A 22,008-nucleotide genomic window follows, 5' to 3' on the forward strand; every position below is an offset into this window, starting at 1 on the left:
AAATGGGAATCACAGACCTTGTTGATTTTTGCCAGTCTCACCAAGTTCTACATTGCATTTCCCTGACCCCAGGAGAGGTTGACCATTTCCCCTCCTCAGTCATCGTACTGGCCTCCCGGCTCGCCCAGCTGCAGCAGCTCCTCCGTGATCTCTGGCCGCGGTCCAGCACAGCCGTCACTCCCCTGCAGCCCTCCCCGCCCCCTTGGACGCCCTCCGTGCTCACGGAGCAGAACCCCTCCCTGGGGAAGCACGTCTGTATGACGTCTCCAGGAGCTCAGTAGCTCTGGCAGCCGAGCAGTTAACCCAAGATCTTAGATTCAGGGCCGTAAACCTCACACAGACCATCAGCACTTCACCGTCCACACAAATGATTCATGTCCTCTCATCTGTCTTTGAAGTCTCGCCCTCCCCCCAACTTCTCATTCCCAAGATGATGACGCTGCCTGTTGCTTTTTTTTAATATTTATTACTTATTCATTTATTTGGCTGCACCAGGTCTTAGTTGCGCGGAGCAAACTGTTAGAGCATGTGGGATCTAGTTCCCCAGCCAGAGATCAAACTAGGGCCCCCTGCACCGGGAGCTTGGAGTCTTAGCCTCCGGACCACCAGGGAAGTCCTGGTTCTGTTTTTCTTTTTGATAAGACTTTATTTTTTAGAGCAGTTTTAGGTTCACAAGAAAAACTGAGGGGACAGTACAGAGAGTTCCCATATCCCCCCCCCCATCAACACTGCCCCCTCCAGAGGGACATTTGTTACAACTGATGAACAACGCTGACACATCAGAAACACCCAGAGGCCATCACTGAAGTTTGAGTTCCCTCCTGGTGGTGTGCATTGCTTTGCCTGATTCTTACCAAGAAGATGGAAGCGATTAGACAGAAATTCCTCCTGAATATTCCACCTGCCTGTCCCCAGACCTCCAGCCTGTCAAAGCTACCCTTGCACCTGGGCTTTGGAGCTGCTGCCGCCTGCCCCCTCACCAAGGACTAGGCTCTTGCATTTTCCTCCCCCCGACTTCATATCAGTGTCCCCTCTTTCTACTTGATTATTCCTGTCAGCATATAAACATGATCAACTGATCATGTCATCTTTTTAAAAAAATCCTCCCTCATACACCAAAAGCTGGTCAGTTACAGGGTCACTTGTCTGACTTAGGTGACCTTCCGTCAGGACCCTGACACAGTGGTCCCTGCCCTGCATCTTGCAGCACTTCCTTCTTCTCACATCCCGGACACACTCTGCTGGGATGTCTCTTACCTTTCGCGCTGCTTCTTCCCAGGTGCCTGGGCTGTTTTTCCTCCTCTGCTCACCCTCTGTGGTTTGGAGTGCCCGAGGCCCTGTCCTAGGCTCCTTCATCAATCTGAACATCCTTCCTCCATGACCTCATCCAGTTCCCGTGGCTTCAGGACCATTCTTATCCCTGGACTCTTTTATCTCCAGCCCTGAAGACCAGCCTGACATACTTACCTGGATGTCTAATGGCATCTCCCGTTAAACTGGCCCAGAAGAAACTAGTTTCATCCCCTGCACATACCTGCACACGGTCCGTCCACACCTGTCCACTCCTCCTCAGCAAACAGGACATCACTTGTCCGCCATCATCTGCTCCGCAGCCCCAGCCCAGCATCAAGCCCATCAGCGTCACCATATAGACCTTGCACCCTCTTCTTCTCTCTCGCCACCACCCATCCACCAAGGTGGGGTCTGACCCCACTCTCTCAGACGGTTGCTGAACACTGTGGATACCTGTCCGGCTTTTCTCTGCTGCCCACCCCTCCCAGCCCATTCTCCACACAGCTGCCAGAACAGTGTCTTTACGGGTCAGTTTATGCTCCCCTTGCACAAAGGTAAAACCCCAGCTCATCACTGTGGTTCATAAGGCCCGTATGTCCAAGCCCTCAGTTACCCCCTGCATCTTAGCTCAGACTCTCCCCCTTGCCTCCCCTCTGTTCCAGCAACACTACCCATCCCTCTTGTCCTTCTTGTAAGCTGGCCAGTATGGAAGCTCATTCCTGTCACAAGAACACAAGGCGTTCTGCTGACTATGTCCTTACTTCCTTTGATGTAGACTAGGAGCCCTTATTAAAATCGAAGCTTCTGTGTCACCCCTTTAGGGAGGCCTTGTGTATCACTGACCACCCAGTCTGAAGTAGGGAGCCAGAGACACTCTGTCCCTTGGCCTTAATTCTCTACAGAGCATATGTCATTGTTTTCAAGTTGGCTTTATTTGATCATTGTCTGTCTCCACCACAAAGTTTACTTCATGATGGCAGGTACCTGATCCACTCCTGTTTCCCCTGTCCTAGAAGAGAGCCTGCCAGGTCAACAGCTACCCTGTGGTCTTTCAGTGAGTCAGTGTTTATTGTTGCTGTTCAGTTGCTAAGACATGTCTGACTCTGTGACCCCATGAATTGCACACCAGGCTTCTCTGTCCTCCACTATCTCCTGGAGTTTGCTCAAATTCATGTCCATTAAGTTGGTGATGCCATTCAACCATCTCATCCTCTGTCGCCCCCTTCTCCTCCTGCCTTCAGTCTTTCCCAGCATCAGGGTCTTTTCCAGTGAGTCGGCTCTTTGCATCAGGTGGCCAAAGTATTGGAGCTTCAGCATCAGTCCTTCCAATGAATGTTCAGGGTTGATTTCCTTTAGATGGTCTGGTTTGATCTCCTTGCTGTCCCAGGGACTCTCAAGAATCTTCTCCAGCACCACAATTCGAAATCATCAGTTCTTCAGCACTCAGCCTTCTTTATGGTCCAACTGTCACATCCGTACATGACTACTGGAAAAACCATGGTTTTTGACTATATGGACCTTTGTTGGCAAAGTGACATCTCTGCTTTTTAATATACTGTCTAGGTTTTCATAGCTTTCCTTCCAAGGAGCAAGCGTCTTCTAATTTGATGTTTGTTAGCTGTTTGTATTTCTGGTGCGATTTGCCTCTTCCGATTTTTCTGTGGGTTAGTAGAGTCTTAACCCTTTATCAACTATGCAGCAAACAGTCTTTCTTTTTTCTTTTTATGGTATCTTTTATCACCTTAAGGGTGGAGTTACATTTTCTTATGTATTCAGATCAGTCTTTTTCTTTGTGGCTTCTGAGTTTCCTGCCTTGCTTAGACAGCCTTCCTCACCTCAGTACTATACTTTTTTTTTCTTTCTCATATTTTCCAGATTTCTGTAGGTTTTTAAAAATAACCTATTTTTTATATAAAGCCTTATTCCACATGAAATTTATTGGGAAATACATTGTGAGGTAGGGATCTTACTCTTACTTCTTTTCTATGCATCTGGTTAGATGCCCCCCCCCCAGCCAACATTAAATGATCATTCTTGATCATTCTTTGTGCTTTGACTTCACATCCTGCCTTCTGCACAATCTAATTGCTCTCCCATATTTGCATTTTATTTTTTAGAGAGTTGTTTGTGCTGCTCTTGGGATGCTGTGTGAGCTTTCTCCTGTTTTGCTAGGTGGTTACCTTGAGCTTGCACTTCATGCAGCTGGAGTGTGATATAACCAGCCTTGGTCATGGCTTGGACTCCCCCAAACAGTTAGGTTTCTGTCCTCCTCGCCATCTCTACCCCACCTTCCTATCAGGCCAGTAGACTAACACAGAGAAGCAAGATATCAAATGAATTGAAGCAAGGAAAAAACTTACTTTTCAGAAGCTTTTTCTGTTTGTTTTTTTACATTTTTGGCCTTTCTGCATAGATGCCAAAGAGGTTTCCTTTCTCTCCCATCTCCTCAGTCAAGCATCTGTAAGACACGCGCTGTTATCCCCAGGGAAGAACGCAGGTCTAGGAGAGGGGAAGGGGCTGCTCGAGATCACACAGCTGTTAGCACCCCCTGGAGCCGCCCTTGGCCACAGGCTCAGTGTCACCCACAGAACCTCTTGCCTAGAGCCAGGCAGTGTTGCCAGCCCTGCTTTTTAGAAATCTCTTAAAGAGAGGGGACAGGAGTTGGAAACAAGAGTTTTCTGCTTTTAATCAGATCATTACAAACATTCCAGTTAGTTGAGGTTGTGCTGAAATTCCAAAATGAGCAGCCAGATGTCACGACCCAGTGTTTGTAACTGAGGACATGAGGGCAGCTAGCTTAAAAATAGCACTTGATGACCTCTTGCCTTTTAATTTTTTAAAAAAACTCTGAAAAAGCAGGTGCTTACTCAGTAAATCTCCTCTTCTGTAGAAATGCACGTTTTGTGGGAAAAAAGGAGCCACCGTGGGATGTGACTTAAAATCCTGTGCCAAGAATTACCACTTTTTCTGTGCCAAGAATGACCACGCAGTTCTACAAGCTGATGGACGTTCAGGAATTTATAAGTATGTAATAAAACTGTTTTAGAGCCACATTTGGGGGAGGGGTGGATTGGAATATGGAATGTTAGATTAAGAGAAGATTTTTTTAAAGCTGGTTTTATACAAATTGTTTCCAAGTAGGAATGTGGTTTGGGAGATGCCCAGTTAGGAACCTGACTTCAAAAGACCATCCCTGGCTTCCCAGGTGGCTCAGTGGTAAAGAACCTGGCTGCCAGGGCATGAATGTGGGTTCAGTCTCTGGGTCAGAAAGATCCCCTGAAGGAGGGCATGGCAACCACTCCAGTATTCTTGCCTGGAGAAAGAATCCCACAGACAAGAGGGCCTGGTGGGCTACAGTCCATGGAGTCACAAAGAGTTGAACACAACTTAGCGACGAAACAGCAACAACAATTGTCATAGGAAGAAAAGAAGCAGGGTTGGTTTCGTCTGGAGTTTTACTCTCCCTGCATCGTTTCTTTCCTGGTAGAAAGTGCTGCTTGTCATAGGGGCGCTAGTGACCTAATAGGTGGTCACGAGGCTGGGAACCAGTTCACACTCGCTCTTTTCTGCAAACAGGAAAGGAGGCTGACTTCTTAGTCACAGGTCCTCGCTATACCCATCTTGTCTCCAAATGGATGCATTTTCCCCCTAATGTCACCACCCTCTTCACTATAAATAGCCTCTGAAAATGATAAACTAGGCAGCAAGTACAGTTATCAGTCATCAAGTCCTTGAAGAAAAACTTGTTTGTTTTGGCTTTGAAATCCTGCTCCTTGTCTTTCAGTAATTCTATCATGTTAATTTTTACGCAGTGAGGTATATTTCAAGTCTACTACAAGTGTATTTGTTTTACCCAGAGAAATTTGATCTTCCTTCTGATGAAAGATGTCAGTTAAGTGATTATACAGTTTAGTCAGAGGAAATCAGTAAGCCAGTTGTTAATTGATTCAGGTAATTTTAAGTGAACTCTTTCATACATAGATGCAGTCTAGAATATGTTATATAAAGGTGAAGAAAGTTATATAATGGTCTTAACAGTTTTGACCTTTTTAATGTTGAGATGGAGTAAAACAGAGACTGATGGTCTAGCATGGACAAGCCAGGCAGACACTTGTCACTTCTTCGGGGCATGTGACTAGATTCTGATCTACCTTTTCGCTGTGCTGGGTCTTTGTTGCCGCGCACGGGCTTTCTCCAGTTGAGACGCTGGGGGCCAGTCTCGAGTTGCTGAGGGCTTCTTTGCGGCAGCCTCTTGGTGCAGAGCTCCGGCCCCGGGTGCGCGGGCTCTGGAGCACAGGCTCAGTAGCTGTGGAGCCCTGGCTTGGTAGCTGTGGCGCACATGTTCAGCTGCCCCTCCGCATGTGGACTCTTCCCAGACCAGGGATCGAACCTGTGTTCCCTGCACTGGCAAGTGAATTCTTTATCACTGGGCCACCAAGGAAGTCCTGGACATTTTAAAGTTCAGTGAAATATAGACATTTTTTTCAGTCATAGTATCTGAATAATAGGATTAGTGTTGAGAGGATTATTATAATTGGAGTATAGTTGATTTACAGTGTTGTGTTAGTTTCAGGTGTACAGCAAAGTGATTCAGCTCAGACTTGCTCAGATTCTTTTCCCTTACAGGTTGTTACATAATTCTGAGCAGAGTTCCCTGTGCTATACAGTAGGTCCTTGCTGGTTATCTGTTTTATATATAGTAGTATATATATGCTAATCCCAAACTCCTAATTTATCCCTCCCAGAGGGTTGCTTTTAATACGATTTTTATAAGATCTGTTACATTCCTAGATGATATTGTAAAATTCCATATGGAGGGTAGACTTTCCCCCCCAATTTTATCAAAGTCTTCCAACACTATTTTATTACTTTATTAACCACTTACTTTATGCCAGGAATACTTCAAAGTACTTTGCAAAGGTTAATTCATTTAAAACTCATATAATACCCCAGTAAGGTAGATACTGTTATTCTCATACTATTATGAGAAAACTGAGGCCCTGAGGGACAGTAATTTGTACCCAGGCCACACTTTTGGTAAGTGGCAGAGCTGGGCTAAAGGGCTGCAGTCTTTGCTACCACATCCTCTTTAAGCTTAGCGGCCGTATATGCTAAAATATGGGCAAACCTAACATTCCAAGAAGTTTAAAATAATTTATAAAATAATTTAACATCTGATTTTACAAGTTTAGACAGGAAATGTATGACTATGTTAATTTTATATTCTTTTTATATTTGATTTACAGAGAAACCCATGGGTTGTAATATTCAATTTCACTTTCATTACTTACCTTCCCAAAGAGCTTGTTTTATTGTGACTTCTCCAAAGACCTGAAACACCCACTGAGAAAGACTATTATTAGCAGAGCTACAAGGTCAAACAGAAAGAAGTTCCTGCTATAACCTCAAGTCTGAAAAAATACTGATCATATATTAGAACCACTGAAGAGAGACTCCATAAAATAATTCTTTTTTGTCATAGTTTTTTTATCAAGTATTGGGCTTCCCTGGTGGCTCAGACAGTAAAGAATCACCTGCAGTGCAGGAGACCCAGGTTTGATCCCTGGGTCGGGAAGATCCCCTGATGAAGGGAATGGCAACCCACTCCAGTATTCTTGCCTGGAGAATTCCATGGACAGAGGAGCCTGGCGGGCTATGGTCCATGGGGTCGCAAAGAGTCAGACATGACTAAGCAACTAACACTATCAAGTATCAGGTGAACTTTCATAGATATTTTTCATTGAATTGAAGCATTCAGAGTGCCTGTCATGCACAAGACCCCTTGTTAGGTGCCGTGATATAAAGAGGAACAAGACATGGACTAAACTTGTCACCTCATGGGAGGACCAGAAGGTCAGAACTATTAGCCTGTGGCAGGATGGGAGCAGGAGGGGGCTTACATGAAGCTGGCTTGGCCTTCAGTTGATTTTTGAAAATGGGTGGGGGCATGGGAGTTTATCACATCTCCTCCACGTCTCTATGTTTGAAATTTTTCATAAAAAAATTAAGTATACTGGCAAACAAAAGTGCTCGGAGATAGCAGAACCCAAAGGATGAGGAGATTAATACTGATTGGGGATGGGGGTTGGTTTGCTGGGAGAACTGCATGGAGGCGGCGGGCACTGGTACAAGATGGGAAGAATTCATAGGTTCTCCTAAGTGCGGGGGACCCTGTATCCGGGGGTCAGCACCTTAAGGACAAAGATACGGGGGCTGAGGAGGAACAGAGGCTGCAGAGAATACGGGGCCAGAGCAGCTGCTTCACTCAGTGCACGCCTCTGCTGCAGCTACACTTCTTCCTTCTCTTCTATGGCTGATCAATTCCAGGCTTGTGCAGCTCAAATCAAAGATCTGGGGGCAATGCCTGTGGAGTTAGAAAACTACTCACCCCGCAGATTAATGCATGCAATTTGTGGTTACAATTTCTTCTTCCTTTTTGGCTGCGCCTGGTCTTTGTTGCTGCATAGGCTTTTCTCTGGTTGTGGAGAGCAGGGGTCGCTCATTGCAGTGCACGGGCTTCTCATCGCTGTGACTCCTCTTGTTGCGGAGCACGGGCTCTGGGCGTGTGGGCTTGGCAGTTGGAGCATGTGGCCTGGGGGAGCACAGGGACAGTAGTTGTGGCATATGCTGGCTTAGATGTCCTGCAGCACGTGGGATCTTCCTGGACCAGGAATTAAACCCGTGTCCCCTGCAACGGCAGGTGGGTTCTTAAACACCGGACCACCAGGGAAGTGCAATTTTGTGCTTATTGTGGAAAAGCAGCAGAACTTTGTATAGTCAGATGAAAATTTGTGCCTTAGCTGTTGAACTGCTAGGGATCTTTATACAGTAAAATCCCACTGACCCCTATGTAATAAACATTGTTTAAAATATGTCATCAGCACTCACCCCTGCAGAGAACATGTTGACCATCCACGTGGTTCAGGGGCACCAGGGACGCTGGTATGGGCTCCACCTGCCCTTGATGTGCGTCAGTAACGAACGCGGGCTTGAGCAGCAATATTTTGTTTGGGGTTTTTTTTTCTTGGCTGTGCTGTGTAGCATGCGGAATCTGAATTTCCTGACCAAGGATCAAACCCTCACCTCCTGCATTGGGAGCACAGAGTCCAAACCACTTGACACCCAGGGAAATCCCAGAAATTTTGTTTTTAATGATTTTATTTATTTTTGGCCATGCTGCATCGTCGTGGCTGCAAGGGCTTTTCTCTAGTTGTGGCGAGCAGGGGCTCCTCACTGTGATGACTTCTCTCGTTGCAGAGCACAGGCTGTAGGGCAAGCCGGCTTCAGCAGTTGGGGCACGTGGGCCCGGTAACTGCGGCTCCCAGGCTCTATAGCACAGGCTTAGTAGTTGTGATGCACACAGGCTTAGTTGTTCCAAGGCCATGTGGGATCTTCCCGGATCAGGAATCGAACTGTGTCTCTTGGATTGGTGGGCGGATTCTTTACCACCGAGTCACCAGGGAAGCCCAGCAATTTTGTGTTTCAAATAAATACTTAGGGTTAAGCCCTCATGAAAAACAGGTTAGTTCCCTTTTAAGTTACAAAGCAATAGGCATAATACTTGAAAAGTGTAAATCAAAATATCTGACTCTCTGAAATTTCATGTTTTCAGAGTGTTTTGCCAACAACATGCTGACTCTCAAAATGGTAAGTATCTAAAATTCAGTGTTGTGGGTTTAAAAAAGGTAGACATTTAGGTAAGACATGGAATAATCTGATTTATTGGCTTCGGTAAGTTAAAGTACAAGTTTTTGAGTTAAAATGTTAAATACTTTAAAAATTAAGTCCCTGTGCCGGGTGCAGTATACAATGGACTGAACTTCTCTTTGTGACTAGATCTACACTCGGTGAAGCCTTTGTCTGCTGTCTTCCATTCTCACTACAGTGAGCAGACCAAACCAAGACACGGTAAAAAGCTGTGACTTTTGTGACTATTCGTCTTCTAAAATGAGTACAGTTTTCAGTAGATAAAATTGACAAAGTGCTGTATGTTCCCTGAATGCAATTTCCCTAAGAATGCATGATTAGCATTTCTGTTCCAAGGACAGTTGGGTCCAGACTGCCTAGTTATGTAGCCTTTGTGTCCTCTTGGAACAGCCCTCTCGGGTAAAGGCTTAGTTCCTTGTCCTGCTAGCTGCATTGTGGGGTGTTAAACAATGCTCTTTAAACCAAAGAGTTACCCTCATTCTTCAGCCATTAGCCTTTCAACTTATCAGATATACTATAAAAAATATTGCTGTCAATCAATGATATTGACAGGAAAAGATGACCATAATGTTTCAAAAAGCAAATTGTAACACCATTTGTGATGAATCCTTTCCCTGGATGAAACCATCTTTTTTTTTTTAATTCTTGCAAAAGTGTTCTGTGTATACAAACATATGTACTACTGTACTTTGCTTTTTTCACTTAGTGTATCTTAGAGATTCTTCTCTGTCAGTGGCTCTAAGTCGATCTTACCTCATTTTTTAAAAAAGGCTTCATAGTCTTCCACTGTATATCTTACTCAGCTGAATAGCTGAACCAGTTGTTTCCAGCTTTTTCTATCACATTAAATATTGTAGTTAATATTCTTCTGCATTCATCCTTGTGCCTGTATGTAACAATACTATTCAACTTCCTGTAAGTAGATAGCTGGGTCAAAGCATATGGACAGTGAAACTCCGGGTTAACTGTTGGCTAGTTATCTTCTAGAGGCCACACCAGCAGTACACACAAATGGCCCAAATCCTTGCAAACTTTATATATTAAACCTCTTCATCTTAATCTGACCAGTGAAACATTCTGTTTTCCTCTGCATATCTTTACTTTGGGTGAAATTGAGTGTATTTCCCTATCTTTTGATCAGTTACATCTGTTGTCCTGTGACCTAATTTGTTTTTCTCTTTAATGAACCCTCTTCTCCAGAGCTCCCCATTTGCCCATTTTTCTACCTAAGCTGCCTTTTTCATATTGATTTAGTCTTTTTATATTTTAAAATTTGGCCTTTTGTCATTTGTTTTGCAAACATTTAGTCTTAAGTCTGACATATCTAAGTTTGACTTCGTACACTTTATGCAGTCAAGCATTAGTCTTTTCCTTTATGAATTCGTGTCTACATAATTTGTATTTTTCAGCCTGCTTTTCAGGAGTGAAAAGAAACAGAGGAAGGAGTAAACGTCTCTCAACAGGCAATCATGTACAGGTAATTTGACTTCATTTTATTATAGCTTTAATTTTCTCCATGCAGTCTTGTTTTTAAATCATTCTGAATTTTGGGTGACACAATGACAGATGATAAGATGAATATAAAAGAGAAGTTGGATGTGTCTTGGGTGTCCAAGCACATAACCTCCAGGAGGTGACCATCCCGTGGCTCCTGTAATACGTGCCCTGGTACCAAATCAGTGAGAGGATCTGAGCCCATGTGGTATTTATGGTCTTAAAACAGGCTCAGGTACAGTGGAACATCCTTACCTAGCCAAGTATTTCCCAGCTACAGGATCCATATTTGCCCTAATACGTGACTCATAATTTTCTGGATTCCTGTTATGTGTAAAGCATATGAAAATGTTTTGGGGATTTGCAGTAGCTCATGTAAGCTAAATTAATATGAGCCAGCAGCCTTCGCCTCTCACCCTTTATACAAGAGGGGCTTGTTATACCTCTTAGGGTTTTGTTAGACAATACAAAAATGCGTTTGATGTTTATACCTACAGACATGACTTTCACTATCGGCATATCCCTGAATTTGATAAAATTTCTCATTTTATGCAATACAGTAAGTCCCCTACATATGAACTTTCAAGTTGCAACCTTTCAAAGACGTGAACGTGTGTTCGCATGTCCAGTCACATAAGCTGGTTTACTTGTCTGGTGTACAGTGTTACCTGTGTGCATCCTCTACAGGTGGCTGTTCTTTTGCAGTGACTACAGTAGTACAGTATCTTTATTTCAAGCACAGGACGCGAACACAGAACGGCACACGAAGGCTGCAGCAGCTGTCCAGAGTGCAGTCCAGTGCTGCCCTGCCATCTGTGATGAGAAAAAGAGAGCTCCTACCCAGACAACACTGGATCGCTTTTTCAAGAGGGTAGGATAGAATTGAATCTGGCAAGGAACCAGAACCTGTGCCACTGAGTAAAGCTGCAGCTTGCCCTCCATCTCCTACTGCTATTCAACTCTAGACCATCTCCCACCTCCTCTCCCTTCTCCAGTCAGTAACTCTTCCTGCCTTTCCCTCAGTGCCAGCCCCTGTATGCCAGCTGTTATACTGTACTACTGTACTTTTCAAGGTACTGTACTGTAATGCTAAAAGTGTTTTTTGGTGTGTTATGTATTATTTTTGTGAAAAGTATTATAAACCTATTACAGTACTGTATAGCTGATTGTGTTAGTTGGATACCTAGGCTAACAGTTGGAATCACAAACAAACTGGACTTACGAATGCACTCTCAGACTGGAACTTGTTCATATGTAGAGGACTTACTGTATTAAATGTCAACAGCGAAAAATCAGTGTAAAGTAATCTTGATTCTTCTCTCCTAGCCACCTGAGAGAATGGCACTGAAGAAGGAAAAGGACGACAGACACACAGGTTTGCTAAAAGTTTTGTCAGTAACAAACATGACTTACAGTACTTATTACTGTGAATTTTAGAGTTGGTATCCCACTTTATTCTTCTGGAATTGTAGTAGTGAACTGTGAGAGTAGAAATCTTCTGTCATGACTATCCACTCCATCAAAATCTCAACAGATCAAGGTAACAGGATGGGATGGTCCACTGCTCTTCAGTATTAAGAAAGGATACAGTTCTTGATATAGAAGTCAGGGTTGCTGGAGTTCAGAGTCCAATGACATGCCGCCCCTCACCCTGTGATCCCCTCCCCTGACCCCAGGAGGCTGAAGCCAGTCATTTTACCTTTCTGTTAAGGAAATGGACTTCCCTTGGGGCTCAGCTGGTAAAGAATCCACCTGCAATGTGGGAGACCTGGGTTTGATCCCTGGGTTGGGAAGATCCCCTGGAGAAGGGAAAAGCTGCCCACTCCAGTATCCAGTTAAGGAAATAGATATTCCATAATGTGAAATGTGTAAAGTATGTAAAAAATGTAAAGTCAACTGTGACAGAAAAAAAATGAGGGAGATAAGCTAAATTTTAGAAAATTCTATTTACATCATTATTCTAAGCAGAGAAGTTGTCTTCCCTTTTCATAACATTCCATTGTTTCAGCTTGAAAAAAAAAGAGGTATGGTGAAATTAATAGAAAAGATAAAGGTGCTGTGCTGTGCTCAGTCGCTCAGTCATGTCCGACTCTTTGTGACACCATGGACTGTAGCCCTCCAGGCTCTTCTGTCCATGGGGATTCTCCAGGCAAGAATACTGGAGTGAGTTGCCATGCCCTTCTCCAGGGGGTTTTCCCAACCCAGGGATCGAACCCAGGTCTCCCGCATTGCAGGCGAATTCTTTACCAGCTGAGCCATCAGGGAAAGTTTGAAGAAGGGAGTGTATATAGGATGGCTGCCCTGAGACATACCATGTCCTTCTAAAATTTTTTTCTTATTCTTAGATGCAATTGTGAAAGCTGCTTTTCTCAAGAAATGTAAAGAAGCAGGGCTTCTTGATGCTTTATTTGAAGAACTATTAGACAAACTTCATTTGCTTCAGGAAAGACTCATGGATGAGACCACTGCAGAATCAGGTACTGAAATAACCAAAGTTTCTACATATAGAGATGTCTCAGAGACCTACATCATGAACCAAACCAACACCCCCCCAAAGTACACATTTTCTTTCTGTTCATTTTTTCTTTTCCTTATCTCATTCTTTATAATTAAGTTTATTGGTCCAGATCTCTCTTTATAAGTCAACAGCATATAAGTAATTCACAAACTCATTAATGTAGTAAAAGAAAAAAAAAAATAGCCTGACGCCCTGGAAGTTTTCATGTTTTTTTCCCCGAGGTTCATAACTGAGAGTGACCAGCAAGAGCTCAGAACTAGATTCACTCACATCCCTGCCTCCACCCCCCAACTGAGCATGTTTACTACTAAGATCTGAGAATGGCATTCGTTATGTTTTGATTTGACTCAGATTCTGTTCATTAAAAAGCTAGTTGCCCTTTTTTTTGAAACTATAAAACATAGAAGAAATTTTAACATTTTTGTTGATTTTGGTTTCAAGATGCCTTTCAGAAAGAGCTCTTTTGGCAGCTTAAGTGCCATCTGTATATGCAGGTATATAGCCACGTACCCTTCTTATAAGCTGTGTTAGGAGCTTAAAAGCTATATTATAAATAAAGCTGACACTTAAATAACAGGTTTGTGCTTTACAGGCCCACTTATACCTGGATTTTTTTCAGTAAATACTACACGATAAAATACTACCCAATCTGTGGATTCAAAACCACAGATCGAGGAACCGCATATTTGGGGGGCTGGCTATAAAGTTTAGCCTGGATTTTTGATGGTACGGGAGGTCAGCAGCATAGCTGTCTTAAAAGGAAAAGCCTGACAGTCTGTATTTTGAGGAACAATGTAAAATATATGATTATTTGAAAGGGATTTTTTTTTCTATAGGACAAAACCAAAAAGTGAAGTTATAAGCAGACATTTGCCAAAGATCACTCATTACATTCTTTTGTTTATTCTTGTCTCTAGATCAAGCACATGTGAATTTGAGCATGCCCCTCAGGACCACCTGGGGGGCTTGTTTAACACAGTGGCCCCTTCCCAGGAGAGGCCAGGGACCTTTTCGATCCAGTAAAGGTGCTAGGAATTTTCATTTCCAACAGGTTCCCTGGGGAGGCTGCTGCTACTGCAGTCTACAGGGGGTGCCCACTCCCTGTGCTGCTCCTTATTTGGGGTTACTTTGTGAGGTGTTTCCGTCTATATAAAACTGAAAATGTTTTTCTCCCTCCAGACTATGAAGAAATCGGGACTTCACTTTTTGACTGTAGATTGTTTGAAGACACACTTGTAAACTTTCAAGCAGGTATGTAAGTTATAACTGAGCAGCAAAGTTCATGAATACTTCCATATTGAAATAATATAACACTAGTCAGGTGATAAAAGTCCTTTTTTAGAAGAATGTTCAATTCAGTTTCATTCAGTTAAAAAGCCCATTACAAACATGAGCCCTCACACCCAGAACGAACACATACACACATAAAGACACACGTGCACGCAGAAAAGCTGCACATGGTGGAACGTAGGTACCTGTAAGTGGCTGGACAAACTTCTTTTGTCTTAGTGCTCATTGTATTTTCCACATTTAATACAGACACAAAATACTTTTCTAATCAGAAAAAAACTCATTTAAAAAAGCAGAAACAACAAAAAAATTGACTGCAAAATGGACGTATTGGGGCACTATGTTTGAACATAAGCAGGAATGGGTGAGGCTGTGATAAATCACGATGCCACTGTCTCCCTCTCACTTGGTGTGATGTGTATAAATTTCAATTCTGCCAACATTAATCTTCAAATCTAATGGAGAGGGAAAGTTGTGATCGATTCTAAAGTTCATCATCAAAAAAGAACCACCAAGAAATTTTTGGAAAAACCTGCTGGAGACAGAGACGTAATTTTTCCATAAAACATTGAGCAGTGGTCCTTTCACCACTGTTTCAGATGCCTTTGAAAGAGGCTAAGTTTCCACACTGATGGGTCTTACCTGACTTCTCCACCAAGGCTGCCACACACAGCTGGCCAGGCTGTGCACTGCATATGCCAGGCAGGAACAGAGGGCACAGGGTTTGGGGCAAAGGGCTCCCCCTGAAGTTGAAAACAAACAATGGCCTACATTCTGTTCTTTTCCAGAGATGTATTTGTCTTTCCAGCAAATGTATTAAGAAAATACTTTCCCTGTGAAGAAAATATTAGTTCATATTCCTCTCTCAGTATGCACAAGCTTTTCTCATTTTTGTTTTCATAACACACATTTGTTTGAATTTTGTCTTACATTTATAATCGGCAGGAAAATGTTGTTTTTAATTTACCAACAATAGTATGGTGTTTTTTTTTACCAGTCTCTTGAGAATGTCTGCATACTTCTAATGGGAGTACTTTTTTTTTTAAAGCACCCGCTTTATTTTGTATTTTGACTTTCATGTGTGTTTATTTTTCTTTCATATAAAAGTGACATGTTTGGAACATGTCGGTACCTGGGTGAATCAGCTGGGAGTACATTACAGTGTTATTGTTGGCAGGGTGTGAGTGCCAGGAAGAGCCACTGTTAGAAGGAGCTACTGTTTTGGAATTGCATGAGAACCACTTAGAAGATTGAACTTCTGACACTCCTAAGTGATAACTCTCGTGCTTAATTCAGCCTTTCCAATGTTCCAGAAAGTTAACTACAGATATACAGATACTCTAAGAAATGATTATGTATGTATGTATTTTAATATTCTTCCATTTACAGGTTTTTAAAAAAAGGACATTGCCATTGAGTAATATAAATTCATAAAACCTAACTAAAGTAGCTTCTAAGCTGCCACAATAAAAGCACTCCTATTTCTAAATAAAGCCAGAAGCTTTTATGTAACATTAAAACTAGGATGCATTTGTCTGAAAGATTTGCCTTACCCTCAGTAGTCTAATCACATCCTCTCTCAATAAATGGGTAATGTGCAGCATGAAGGTTATAGAGTTGCTGCTTTCAAGTCCTCAAAGATAGATATACAGAAGCTACCTTTTCTAATTGTATGCAAAATTTTAATGATTTATGGACCCGCCTTAAATGTGATAAATACTAGAATTCGATCCTGAACTAGAAGAGGAAGCAAAGGCATGAAATCTCACAAGACACCGGCTCCTTTTCATTTGGGGCACAGTGCTGTTGTACTATGCACTTTTCAAAGGAGGCTAGAAATAGTACCTTTTGTATAGAACTACCGAATAACCTGAAATAACTTCCTTCCCACAGCAATAGAGAATCAAATTCATGAATCTGAAGAGAGCCGACAGCAGCTGAAGGAAGAGATTGAGCTACTCCAGGACTTAAAACAAACCTTGTGCTCTGGGCTTCAGTCAAGTTCCACTTCAGATTCTTCTGTGTCTTCTTAAGGACCATTTCCTAAGCCAGGAATTGAGCACAGTTGCAGACAGGGTGAAAGCTGGAGACTGGCCTGTGAAAGCCACACACCTTGAGCACCAGGCCCCTGGGATGCCTCTGGTCCTTGCCCGCTCTTACCTGTTCTTGCTGATGGGCATCTGAAGCCTGTTTACTGCCTCCCCCTCCTTAGTGTCATCTCACTTCTACCTCTCTCCCACTAGTAAAATATTCCTCAGAGTCTACTTGAGTAAATTAGACCATGCTTCCCATGGCTCTTAAAAATCTTTTAGTGGCCTCCTCCCCTCCCCTGAGCTGAGTGGATGCCAGGTGCTCCCGCCCCAGGGCCTTTGCACGTTCTGCTGTGAGGTCTTCACCGAGATTGTCGTTCTCCTCACGTCTCTTCTTGGTGTAAGCCACTGTATCGCACATCAAACCACTAGAGTATAAGCAGCCTGTGGGCAGAAACTCCCATTCCTATGTTTTTATCTTTTGAGACTAGTTCCAGCCCATAATACCTCTTTGATATAATAAATTTTAATATTATACATTACCAAACCTGTCTGCTTTTGAAATTTCTCTTCATCCACAGTCATCACATGGGTACAATATCATCTTCAAAATAAACATTTAAAGCTGGCCTCTTTGGAGGTTTTTCTCAGCCTAACAATATACAGTTCAGATGTTATGTCCTATGCATGTCTGACCTCTGAAAACTTCATATCCACGTTTCTACCTTCTTACCACACTATCTGATCCACAGTAGTGTTACATTTCAGCATGAGTTTGATCTGAGTCCCCAACATGGTATCTGGCATATAATACACTCAAAAAATATCTGTTGAAGAATACAATGTAAATGAAGAACACGTCCATCCCTGCTGTAATGGCAGCCTCAGCCCAAGTCACTAATACCTGGGGGCAAGATCTCAGTGGTTTTCAAATTTGGCTACACATCAGAATCATCTGAGGACAAACTACAGAAGCCAAAAAAATACACATATACTTGAGAAGATGGCAGAGTAGAAAGACGCTTGCGCTCACTTTATCTCACAGGCATACCAAAATTACAACTTGCTTCCCAGGTGGTACAGTGGTAAAGAATCTGCCTGCCAATGCTGGAGAAACGAGATGTGGGTTCGATCCCTGGGTTGGGAAGAACCCCTAGAGAAGGAAATCACAATCCACTCCAGTATTCTTGCCTGGGAAATTCCATGGACAGGAGCCTGGAGGGTACAGTCCATGGGGTCACAAAGAGTTGGACATGACTGAGCATGTGTGCACACGCACACACACAAAAGAACTACTATGTATCAAAGAGACTATGCCTGAGTGAACACACACAGAAGTACTATGGATCAAAGAGACTGAGTGAACACATGAACACACACACACACACACACACACACACCACTACTGTGGATCAAAGAGACTGAAGGGACCTAACAGCCTTTTCTAAAACTAAAGATAAAAACCATAACCAGACATGTGGTGGTGGAAAAACAATATAGTCAAGACTCACACTTGGGGGTGAGTGACCCACAGATAGAATAATTAAAACTACAGAGAGGTTCTCCCCAAAGGACAATGGGTCTGAGCCTCACATCAGCATCCCCAAACCGAAGGGTCTTGTGCCAGGAAGACGAGCCTCCAGAACATTTGGCTTTGAAGTGGGGCTTACCTTTGGGAGTCCCAGAGAGCAGGGGGAAATAGAGACTTCACTCTGAAAGGGCACACACAGAAAGTCATGCTCCAGGGCGCAAGCAGTAATTTGAAGAGTGCCTGGGACAGACCTACCTGCTGATCGTGGACCGTCTCCCCGAGAGGTAGGAGGCAATTGGAGCTCACCTGGGAACACAGAGACTGGCTGTTTCTGGAAGCTCATTCTACCACGTGGACACTGGTGGTGGACCAGGGGCAAACACCATTCTGCAATCCTCCCTCTAGCTTTAGCCTCAGGATGAGCTGTGCCCCGGCTCACTAGCCTATAGGTACCAGTACTGGGAGACCTTGGGCTTCCCAGGTGGCATGGTGGTGAAGAATCCACCTGCCAGTGCAGGAGATATGGGTTTAATCCCTGGGTCAAGAGGATCCCCTGGAGGAGGGCATGGCAACCCACACCAGTATTCTTGCCTTGAGAATTCCACAGACAGGAGCCTGGCAGGCTACAAGTCCATGGAGTTGTAAGAGTTGGACACAACTTAGCAACTAAACAGCAGCAGCAGCTGGTATACCTCAGGCAGAACGACTGGGGTGGGGACAGAGCCCCACACACCAGCAGACCTGCTGCCTTAAGACCCCTGAGCCCAGAGCCACCCCTGGACACAGCCCTGCCCTCCAGAGGGCCAGGCCCCAGTGCAGAGACAGTACACCTGACCACGCTGGGACCCAGCTCTATCCACCAGTGGGCAGACATCAGCCCCAGACTCCCCGGAGCCCCAGCCCACTCCCCAGTGAGCCTGCTCCAGCCTGGAGACCAGCCTCACCCCCTCAGGACAACCACAGCCCGCCCCCAGCACGCCGGTGCCAGTCCTGGGACCAGCTGGGCCCAAGCCCTGCCCACCAGGAGAAAACCCAGTTTTAAGACACCCCTGACCCAGGACTTCCCAGGTGGTCCAGTGGCTAGGACTCTGCACTCCCAATACAGGGGGCCTGGATTCAATCCCTGGTCAGAGAAGTAGAGCCCGCATGGTGCGATGAAGAGTTCGCATGCCACAGCTAAGATGCTTCATGCTGTAACTAAGACCCAGCACAGCTTTAAAAAAAGGCACCCCAGACTCTGTAGCCAGCTGTGTCAGGAATTGACCATACCCACCAGCGGTCTGACACCAGTTCTGGGACCCCAGGATCCTGAAGAGAGACCCCAGGACCTGGCTTCGGCCACCAGGGGGCAGAAACCAGCTCCAGAATCTCCTGGACCCAACTCCTGGTTCCAATGAGCCAGCACCAGCCCCTGGGCAAGCCTCGCAGGGTTCCACAGCCTCGTGATCCACCTGCCAACAGTGGTCAGCTGCCTCTGTACAAGGCAGTGCCTGGCAACCCATTAGACCAGAGGCCAGCCACACCTTCCAGACTGCCCACAGTGGTCAGCCTGCCACAACAAAAAGACCCACACAGCCCACACAGAAGGGCACCCCTAGAGCATGCAGCTCTGGTGAAGAGGGCGGGGTGCACTGCTGGGACAGAGAAGACACCTCCTACCACAGGCCACTTCTCCAAAGTCAGGAAACATAACCAGCCTCCCCGATACATAGAAATAAACACAGTAAGTTCAATAAAATGAGGTGACAGAGGAACACTTCATCCCAGATGAAAGATACGATCCGAGAGCTGAGCAGAGGCAGGGTTCCAAGTCATGATCATAAAGATGACTAAAGAGCTGAGAATCAGAGTGAATGAGCAGAGGGAGAGATCAGAAGTTCTTAAAAAAGAGTTAGAAAACATAAACCACCACCAAACAGATGGAGACAATAACTGAAATGAAAAACACACTAGAAGGAATCAATGGCAGACTACAATGACACAGATGGACAGGTCCATGAGCTGGAAGACAGAGTAGTGGGCATCACTGAACAGAAAAGAAGACTAGAAAGAGGGCAGCTGAAGAGATCACTGAGACAGTAACAATCACACTAACGTCCATATTATAGAGAATCCAGAAGGAGAAGAGAGAAAGGGCCTGAGAACACATCTGAAGACACAGAAGCTAAAGACTTGCCTAACCTGGGAAAGAAAACAGTCGCCCAAGTCTAGGAAGCAGAGTCCCAAACGGGACCAACCCAAAGAGGCCACACCAGGACATACCGTAATTACAATCCAAAAACGGGAGATGAAGACAGAACATTAAAAGCAACAGGGAAAAGCAACAGGTTACTTATAAGGAAACTCCCATAAGGATATCAGCTGACTTTTCAGCAGAAACTCCGCAGACCAGAAGGGAGTAGCATGACAGTATTTAAAGCGATGACAGGGAAAAACCTACAACCAAGAATACTCCACCTGACATGGCTCTCGTTCAGATCTGATGAAAATCAGAAGTTTCACAGACTAGCAAAAGCTAAAAATGTTCAGTGCCACCAAACCAACTTTACGACAAATGTTAGAGGAAGCTTTTTAGTGGGAAAGAAAAGGCCACACAACTAGAAACATGAAAATTATAAAAGGAAAAAACTCACTGGTAAAGGCAAACATACGGCAAAGAGAGTAAGTCATTCATGAACAACGTTAGCAGGAAGGATAAAAGACAAAAAGTCAAAGTGTTAGTGCTTAGTTGCTCATTCCTGTCTGACTCTGTGACACATAGACTGCAGCCCACCAGGCTCCTCTGTCCATGGGATTCTCCAGGCAAGAGTACTGGAGTGGGTTGCCATTCCCTTCTCCAGAAAAGATAAAAGTAAGAATAAAATCATTTATGCCTACAGAAAGAAGGGATAGACAAGACAAAGAGATTTAAAATATATGTCAAAAACAGTCATCATGAGGGAAGGAGAGTACAATTGTAGGGCTGTTAAGATGTACCTGAAATTAAGAGATCAACAATTTAAAATAATCACATATACATAGACTGCTATACAAAAACCTCATGGTAACCACAAAACAAAAAACTGTAATAGAAAGAGGAATTCAAACATAACATTAAAAATAGTCATCAAATCACAAGGGAAAGAGAACAAAAGAAGGAAAAAAAACAAAAGAAATACAAAAACAATCTACAAATAGAACTACAAAACAATTAATGAATGGCAATAACTGCATACATACCAATAGTCACAAATGTAAATGGATTAAATGCTCTCATCAAAAGACAGACTGGCTGAATGGACACAGAAACAAAACTCAGATACATGCTTCCTACAGGAAGATACATGCTTCCTTCACTTCAGATCTAAAGACACATGTAGACAAAGTTAGAAGGAGGAGAGGCATTCCATGCAAGGGGAAACCAAAAGAAAATACTGCACCAAAGATTGTTAAAGAGGTAAAGAAAGACATTACATAACAATCAAGGGGTCAAAGAAGATATAACAATTGAAATATACAGACACCCAACATGGGGCCACCTAAATTTATAAAGCAAATATTAACAGACATAAAGGGAAAAACTGACAGCAACGCAATATTAGTGGAGAACTTTAACAGCCCAATTACATCAATGGACAGATTATCCAGACAGAAAATCTATAAGGAAACACTGATCTTAAATGACACATTAACCATCTACAGAACAAAAAGACAACCTGCTGAATGGGAGAAAATATTTGCAAATGATATGAGTGACAAAGGGTTAATATCCAAACCATGTAAATGGCTCATATAATTCAACATCAAAAAACCCCACAAAAACCCAACTTGATTAAAAAATAGAAGACCAAAAGGGACATCCCTTTAAAAAGGACATAGGGGACCTTCCTGGCAGCCCAGTGGTAAAGACCTCATGCTTCCACTGCAGGGGTCTTGGGTTTGATCCCTGGCCAGGGGAGCAGGGTGGGGGAAGGTCCCACATGCCAGGTGGTACAGCAAAAAAAAAAAAAATTATAAAAAAAAATAAAAAAATAAAAAGGACATAGAGATAGATGGCCAACAGGCACATGAAAAGATGCTCAACACTGCTAACTCATCAGGGAAGTGCACAAGGTATGAGGTATCACCTCACACCTGTCGGAATGGCTATCCTCAAAAAGACTATA

The 22,008-nt window shown here is 43.7% G+C and overlaps 1 protein-coding gene across 4 annotated transcripts in view; it reads left to right on the forward strand.

Moving 5' to 3' along the window:
- SETDB2 (SET domain bifurcated histone lysine methyltransferase 2) overlaps nt 1–16,879 on the forward strand; it is an 84,695-nt gene extending 67,816 nt beyond the window's left edge. For 3 of the 4 annotated variants that reach the window (XM_081547533.1, XM_081547534.1, XM_081547535.1), the window contains 7 exons: nt 4,184–4,317; nt 8,906–8,940; nt 10,410–10,477; nt 11,821–11,869; nt 12,840–12,971; nt 14,192–14,263; nt 16,196–16,879. In XM_081547533.1, coding sequence (XP_081403659.1) covers nt 4,184–4,317; nt 8,906–8,940; nt 10,410–10,477; nt 11,821–11,869; nt 12,840–12,971; nt 14,192–14,263; nt 16,196–16,335 — 630 coding nt within the window. In that variant the 3' untranslated portion in view covers nt 16,336–16,879. Of the gene's footprint in view, nt 1–4,183; nt 4,318–8,905; nt 8,941–10,409; nt 10,478–11,236; nt 11,366–11,820; nt 11,870–12,839; nt 12,972–14,191; nt 14,264–16,195 lie in introns of all 4 variants that reach the window. The other variant, XM_081547525.1, reaches the window with a different exon arrangement.
- Nucleotides 16,880–22,008: the final 5,129 nt, after the last annotated feature.

Source organism: Giraffa tippelskirchi, chromosome 12, assembly GCF_054371585.1.
Source record: "Giraffa tippelskirchi isolate mGirTip1 chromosome 12, T2T-mGirTip1v1.2.pri, whole genome shotgun sequence".
In the NCBI taxonomy this organism is placed as follows: Eukaryota; Metazoa; Chordata; class Mammalia; order Artiodactyla; family Giraffidae; genus Giraffa; species Giraffa tippelskirchi.